Source organism: Pygocentrus nattereri, chromosome 2, assembly GCF_015220715.1.
Source record: "Pygocentrus nattereri isolate fPygNat1 chromosome 2, fPygNat1.pri, whole genome shotgun sequence".
NCBI lineage: Eukaryota > Metazoa > Chordata > Actinopteri > Characiformes > Serrasalmidae > Pygocentrus > Pygocentrus nattereri.
The window spans coordinates 39,461,772-39,469,695 of NC_051212.1; the positions used below are offsets into that span (position 1 = coordinate 39,461,772).

Consider the following 7,924-nt stretch of genomic DNA (forward strand, 5'->3'; position numbering starts at 1 on the left):
ACTGGAAGTCAATATAAGATTTTCCAGTCTGACATCCCCAGGCTCAAGCTCATTTGAAATGGATTGATGCATAGTGAAACGTGTATCATGTCTGACAAGTCAGTCTTTCAAATTGTTTAGTGAAATAATGGAAATCGCATGATCTGCATTAAAGAAGAAAAGGACCATCCAGGTTTTTACCAGATTTGTGAAAAGACCTTTAATTCTCAACACATTTTGGAGCATGCTGTCAGAGAACCTTGCATCTCCATTTTTGTTGGCGTTTTTGACATATATGAAAATGCCTGTTGCCCTTTACATTGCCCAGAATTACTTTGAAACAAGTCTGGTTACATTGACATTTATTAAAAGTAAAGTGTTATTTTCCTTCTCCTGTTTTGGAGATGCAAGGTGTTTTTCCCCAACAGCAGCAATATGCTGCCATTTAGACACTTTTACAGGAACGTCCATGATTATTTCTGCATGTTACAACAGCATAGCTACATAATCAGAGTGGGTGCTCGACTGGTCTGCCTGTACATCTTATTAAGCTCAAAATATGACACAGACCCTGCGTGGTTGCACATCTGAAGACTTCATTAACAGAAAATCAACAAAAATTGCACTTTCAAAACTGGATCAACTGGTGTCCTCTGTCCCTAAAGCATTATTACATGCTGTTAAAAGATGTAACAGTAGTTAATATGCTCTTGTTCCAAATGTGTCATAGACATCAAATTATATTTACAAATAAGTGTTGGTAAAACAAACTTTGTGCCATTTTCAATTTAATAGTGGTCAGATTTTACTAATCACAGCTTTGTTTTTATGTGTTTCACATACAGTCCAAACCTTTTTGGATGGATTTGGGTTTGTAAATATGAAATATTTTTACAGATGTTACTGAGATTGAATGAATCTTGATGTGAAAAGGTTGAGCATACAGTTAACTGTCTTGGTTACCCTTGTTTTAAAGGATTTGAGGAATGTTCACATTTCATTTATTTCAATCAACCAACAGATAAAATAAGGAATTGAGACACTACTCAGCATGTCACAGAATAAAATGTCTTAAAAGCAATGTTATCAAACATTTACAGTGACTGATTTTAAAAAGTGATTTCCCCTGTATAATACTTAAATAATGAATACTCGTTTACTGTCATTGCAAACGCATTAAGGTCTAATTTGCCTGAAGTTAACAGAACTCAAGATAAGTACACAGTATGAAAAATAAATGAGTAAATGTTAACTAGAAATGTACATGTTAAAATGGCAGATATGCAGCATTAAAGAGTGAAAAGATTAAACTGGAAGCATAAACACATTACTGGGCTTTCTAAAATAATTGCAAGCACATGATTTCCATGCATTTAGGACTATACAGTTGCCACTCTTGAATGTAGAACACTTGCGTTGTAATATTTCATGTCCTAATCAGTAGAATCCCATATAAGGACCATCCAGATACAATTCATCTCAAGTTTTGTGTTCTGTGCATTAAGGCTTTACATATTTACATCTTTATGACTGAGAAAAACATAAATACAAAAGAATTGCAGTTTAGAATGTATACAAAATGTTATGCACTGTTTATTCAGTAAAATATACTATTCAAAGATATAGAATAAAATAAAACAGAACTCAAACAGGTGTTTTCATGAGGGCACATTCCGTTAGCAGGGTCAGTAAGGTGGTGATGTAGTCACTGCTGCCAATCTGAAATAAGGAAAAGTCCCAAGCAAAGTTAGTGTCACTGGTATCTTTCATTAGGACTCTAATCTCAGGCGTACAGTAACAACAGTCTGGACAGTACCCCATCCATTCTCATATGTTTAATAAACACAATTAATATGATTTGTATTTTGTCACTACCTTGAATTACATCAAAGGAATATTACATTTTTCACCCCTACCTCCATCTTTTGCAGTCGTACACAGAAGTTTGTGTGCCCCTCATTAAATTATTCTGTTGATTTTTCTAAGTGAAATTAAGTACAACTTCTCTACAAAATTTCCTGAATTTAACATTCTAACTTAACATATTTTCTAAGCAAAAATCAACCAAACTTGTACAACCTCAGTTGTACAATGAAGTTGGGGTGTTGTGTAAAATATAAATAATAACAGAATACGATGATTTGCAAATCCTTTTCAACCTATATTCAATTGAATACCCTATAAAGACAAGATATTTAATGTTCAAACGGATAAACTTTGTTTTTTGCAAATATTCACTCATTTTGAATTTGATGCCTGCAACATGTTCCAAAGAAGTTGGGACAGGGGCATGTTTACCACTGTTACATCACCTTTCCTTTTAACAACACTCAATAAGCGTTTGGGAATCGAGAACACTACTTGTTGAAGCTTTGAAGGTGGAATTCTTTCCCATTATTGCTTGATGTACAACTTCAGTTGCTCAACAGTCCGGGGTCTCCATTGTTGTATTTTGCGCTTCATAATGCGCCACACATTTTCAATGGGAGACAGGTCTGGACTGCAGGCAGGCTAGTCTAGTACTCCCACTCTTTTACTATGAAGCCACCCAAAACCTGTATGTACCTTTCAGTATTAATGGTGCCTTCACAGATGTGCAAGTTACCCATGCCATGGGCACTAACACACCCCCATACCATCAGAGATGCTGGCTTTTGAACTTTGCGCTGATAACAATCCGGACAGCCCTTTTCCTCTTTGGCCCGGAGGACACGACGTCCTTGATTTCCAAAAACAATTTGAAATGTGGACTCGTCAGACCGCAGGACACTTTTCCACTTTGTGTCAGTCCATCTCAGGTGAGCTTGGGCCCAGAGAAGCCGGCAGCATTTCTGGGTGTTGATATCTGGCTTTCACTTTGCATGGCAGAGTTTTAACTTGCACTTGTAGATGGAGCGAAGAACTGTGTTCACTGACGATGGTTTTCTGAAGTGTTCCTGAGCCCATGTGGTAATTTCCGTTACAGAATGATGTCGGTTTTTAATGCAGTGCCGCCTGAGGGATGGAAGGTCACGGGCATTCAATGTTGGTTTTCTGCCTTGTCACTTACTTGGAGAGATTTCTCCAGATTCTCTGAATCTTTTGATGATATTATGGACTGTAGATGATGAAATCCCTAAATTCCTTGCAATTGCACGTTGAGAAACATTGTTCTTAAACTTTTGGACTATTTGCTCATGCAGTTGTTCACAAAGTGGTGAACCTCGCCCCATCCTTGCTTGTGAACGACTGAGCCTTTCAGGGATGCTCCCTTTATACCCAATCATGACACTCACCTGTTTCCAGTTAACCTGTTCATTTGTGGAATGTTCCAAACAGGTGTTCTTTTTCAGTATTCCTCAACTTTCCCAGTCTTTTGTTGCCCCTGTCTTCAACTGCAGGCATCAAATTCAAAATGAGTGAATATTTGCAAAAAAAAAACAAAAACAAACAAAAAAAAAAAAACAATAAAATTTATCCGTTTGAACATTAAATATCTTGTCTTTGTAGTGTATTCAATTGAACATAGGTTGAAAAGTATTTGCAAATCATCGTATTCTGTATTTATTTATGTTTTACACAACGTCCCAACTTCATTGGAATTGTAATTTGATTGGGGGAAAAAGTGAATTGAGTTAATGCCTTTTTTATTTTTAAAATGTAAATGAACAAATTTGTCCATGCCAGCTGAGCAATACAACTGCAGCAAACAGAGATGGGGCTGAAAAACATTGGAACAGAACTGGGCAATATGACATTTAACCTGACTTTGATTAAAGACATGACAATACATCATAGTATGGGTAATGATATGAGTATATTGTGGATATGCGTTTAGTACTTTGAACAACTGCATGATTCATTACAAAGAGCATAATTAGTCCTTTTAAATCGGATTCAGAACAGCACGGTTTGTAAAAATACTTCATTTCAGAAAATGTAAATATTATAACACTGTGCATTTCTTGAAATGATACTGTATTTTTTCATATCGCCAACCACTACGCTGGAGTACACAACACCACACCACTCATAAAAAGTTAGCAGACAACAGTCATACTGTACTGAATATACCAAAATGAACTAATGGCTATGTCGTCTCTACTACTATTGGGGTCAGAAAACTATTGAGTTTTAATTTTAGTGTTACTGATTGATACTAAACCTAAAACAAAAAAAGCTTTTAACTGTGTAGAGGTATGTATAGAGTTCACTTTTTCAGAGAACAAAAGAGCATAATTAGTGCCAAATGCAAGACATTCTTCAGGTATAAACATCTAGAAAAGTGACAGGAAAGATCATGATGTAATTTTATCAGTGGCCCCCAGTAGGAGTGGACACAACGACAATGCTCATCATTTTCCACGAATAACTGCATCACAAAACAGCATAATTAGCCCTGTTGATTGGATTTAATGCATTGCAGTGTGTGAAATGTTAAATAAGAATAATTATTGATAATTACTTAATTAAATAATAATATTATTGATAATTAATTAAAAATATATGTTTGATATTTTAAAAATAAAAATGCTATCAAAATTACAGGGTTTAACAAAACAGAATTTTTTCTTCTCAGCAGTAATACTTTTCACCTTCAGTGTGACATTAGTACAGACTATTTTAAGAGGCAGTATCTGGATTAAATATGACCGATTGTGCATCCCTAACAGCATAATTTAGTATATGCTTGAACTAGAAATTTGAATGTCTCAATGATCCTTTTCCCCCCCGACAATACCTCAACATGCCCATTAACCCAAGGCAATGGCATTTATATGGACTGCATTTGACTAACCACTTATAATAGCAAACTAAGTGCAAATTACCTTTATTTTCCCATCATGATGTGCTGAACCAAGGGCAGTAGAGACCTTTGTGAGGGTCCCGGCAGAAAGGTAGATTTTAAAATGTCGGAAGAAGTGAATCTCCAGCCCATTCATAAAAAGCTGGACTTCCTCAATATTGATCCGGTCATCTGTGCTGTCCTCTGTATGAATGCTGTTCCATAGTTCCCATGCGTCCTGTGGGTTGACTGTATATGCAATGTCCAAAGGTGGCTGAGAGGGCATGTTCCATGCCAACTTCAAGTACCTGATATTACTGGTGGGATGGCAGCCAGTCCACAAAGCAGCAAGCCAATTTAGCATGGTGGAATTTAGATACAGCGAGCCGAAACTACAGTCAAATGTACGCTCGAACCAAGACTTGACAAGAGCTGTAAGGTATTCCGGCCCACTGCTGCAGAACAAGGGCAAGCTAACAAAGTCAGGTGGCAGTGACCTCAGATATTCTGGATCACCATTAACACACGTCAGCCAACCACGCCACACTGCCTTTGGAGTATCTGCTGAAAATAAAGGCTTAGAATGTACCTGGGATAAAAAGGAGAGAAAACAGATCGACATTCATTCAGCTTCAATCATAATGCACATTTTCTAATAGCCAAAATGAAATTGCAAAGCCATTTTCAAATGTCAGCATTTTACATGTATACAGTAAAGCATACAGTATGCATTTGGCATATTCTATTATTCAGCATCAAACCAACTCAAATTGTGTTGAAATGTGAGAAACTGATGCACTGATTCATTTCCTAATCAAATCAAATTTAGGCGAGAAATCTACACTGAGCATGCCTCCTAACATTTCACTGAAGTTCATACTGTAATTTTGTGGCCAAACTCACTTGAATGAAAACAGTTTCAGCGTCCTCCTTTGTCTCAGCTATTCCAAGAACAGCAGAGAACGTGACCTTGAAACCAGCCTCTACTCCAACTTCAACTGCAACACCCTGCTGTTTCTCTGCTATGATGAAAGCAGCAAGGTGCTTGGAGTACAGTTTCAGCTGTGTGTGTCGAAACCGGTACAGAGGGGTGACATGGGACAGCTTCCATTCGTTTTTGATCAAAAGAGCCACTTGCTCTGGGTCAACCTTAGTCTGTGAAGATATGAAATTCCAACAAAATCAGTTACTACATATTACAGTTACAAAACAAACAGGAAACATCTTAAACCAAGCTCCTTCCTTACTACAGCCTCATTTGTGTCACCCTGGTAGGTCAATCATGTGTCATGCCCCACAAACTATGAAATTCTCCCCATGATCATACTTCCATTAACTGTATTCAACCAGCATTGGCTTTCCTCATTATTTAAAACTGTTCTCCTTCCTTTGCCTCGGGGATACACAATTCTGGTGCTGAAGGGCCAAAAACCCAGCACAGTTTCATGCTTTCCCTGTTCAGTCACTCCTGGCTCAATTAAGCTAATTAATTAAGGTTGCTACACTAAAGTGTATGCTTTTAAATAATTAACACATTTTATTTGTTGAAATAAATGCTTTATTTCGCTGTTAGCGTTAATACTCTCACATGCTAATAGTCCCAAGTTTCACAGTTTAAAAACGTGTGTATAAACACTGGCAGGTGTGTAGCTAAATGCATCAGTATGAGTCCACAGTTCCCACATCAGTGCATCCCTTAAATTATGGCTATTCGTAGAGGTAGTGGTGTTATTTCTATTATAAGGAAACCATGAATGAAATATACATGGAATCTGCGTACAGTAATATTATGGGACTTGGCAGCCCTTCTGCTGGTTGGAATCCTGTGGCCGAGGGTGGTTAAGTGTCCCGGGGTTTGCCAGAAAAGAGACGGAGGTTCCACACAGCTTCGCCCGTAACTCTTACTTCTTCTTGTATCGGGCCTGTGTGCTGGGGTATTCACAACACTGTGCGGAGCAGAAAAATGAAAAAAATGTGGCCATTTTACAGTCGCCATAAAGCCAAGCGTCGTTTCATGAACGCTAACGTTAGTTCATCGGTTGTGAAAACAGAGCGCTTCGTGTATTAAATACCACTGTAAACGGCATGTAGCATACAATACACACAAATGCACTCAATTCCTCATTCGTATATTATATCAACGCCGGAGATAAAAGTATGTTCTGGTTACTCTACTTTCATGGTTGTTAATGCTAAAGCTAGGCTTCGCGAATCTCCGGTTAACCAGTTAACGTTAGCACAATGCTAACGCTAGCCATCTAGCGTTAGCCACACAAAGCAAAACACTAACTAGCTACAACTTCAACACATAACCTTCTTTATTTGCGGAACAACACCTAAATCGCTTACAGTGCGTTGCACTCCATCCATATAAAGTGTATTAAATGAATTAAGGAAAAGGAAGTCGACCTGTTTTGTCCCTCCATGACCGCCTGCGCGCCGCCGAGGAGACGAACTAATTTGAACAGCCCGCTTTCCCATCATGCAGCCAGCTAGGAGAACTAATCAAGCGCTGAAAACATTTGACAGCGATTTCAGCCAGGGACGTGTTTCCAAACTAACTCAATTTAATATTTCACATAAATACATTTATGTATATTGACTACATTATCTTACTCCTTACTGTTAAGTCTAAACGGTGGATTTCCCTACCCCAAATCGAGCCATCTTTGTCCCTTTTAAAATATCTTATGAATATCTTTTTTTGTTGTTGTTAAAATTACTGTATGTATTCTAAAGCGCTTTTGCGATTGTGAAAGAAACAATATATATAAACCTGTTATCATTATTAAAGGGACATTCCATCGATGTGTCTAAATGTCTGCAGAAATCATTAAGATGTAAACAAGGCGTGATTCGGAGTGGTTTGATGTCCTTCGAAGTCAGAACTGTTCAGAGCGATGATAATAGAAACCTCCACCGCAGAAAGTTATTACATGAAATTGTTCCACCACCTTATGTAAATAGACATTATTTTACTATAGTTTTGCAAAAAGGTTTTGGGCAGAAATCGATTTTTTTACAGAGATGGGGGGGGGGGGGGGGGGGGGGGAGTATCTTGCAGGGTATCAAGGCAAAAAGTTATCCAAAGAAACATTTTTCAGATTTACCACTATGTTCACGTTATTAACACTACATATAAAATCACCGACGACACGCGGAGGTTCAATTATCCTTTTG

At 37.7% G+C, this 7,924-nt stretch overlaps 1 protein-coding gene across 2 annotated transcripts; it reads right to left on the minus strand.

Moving 5' to 3' along the window:
- Window positions 1-407: 407 nt before the first annotated feature.
- cenpl (centromere protein L) lies at window positions 408-7,224 on the minus strand. Of its 2 annotated transcripts, none has more exons than XM_017718426.2 (5): window positions 7,154-7,224; window positions 6,525-6,690; window positions 5,648-5,899; window positions 4,788-5,333; window positions 408-1,698 (listed from the first exon to the last, which is right to left on the minus strand). In XM_017718426.2, exons 1-5 carry the CDS (start codon window positions 7,168-7,170, stop codon window positions 1,624-1,626), a joined length of 1,056 nt encoding a protein of 351 aa, XP_017573915.1. In that variant the 5' UTR covers window positions 7,171-7,224; the 3' UTR covers window positions 408-1,623. The 2 variants fall into 2 exon arrangements, with proteins under 2 accessions (XP_017573915.1, XP_017573916.1); XM_017718427.2 differs by having other exon boundaries at window positions 7,094-7,162.
- Between the last annotated feature and the right edge of the window lie 700 nt (window positions 7,225-7,924).

Bases quoted from the DNA above. Each gene is read 5' to 3' on its own strand.
- cenpl (XM_017718426.2), bottom strand. The intron at 5,900-6,524 runs GTACGCAGATTC...ATATCTTCACAG, and splicing joins CCAAGTCCCATAATATTACT to ACTAAGGTTGACCCAGAGCA. The intron at 1,699-4,787 runs GTAATTTGCACT...TCCTTATTTCAG, and splicing joins ATCATGATGGGAAAATAAAG to ATTGGCAGCAGTGACTACAT.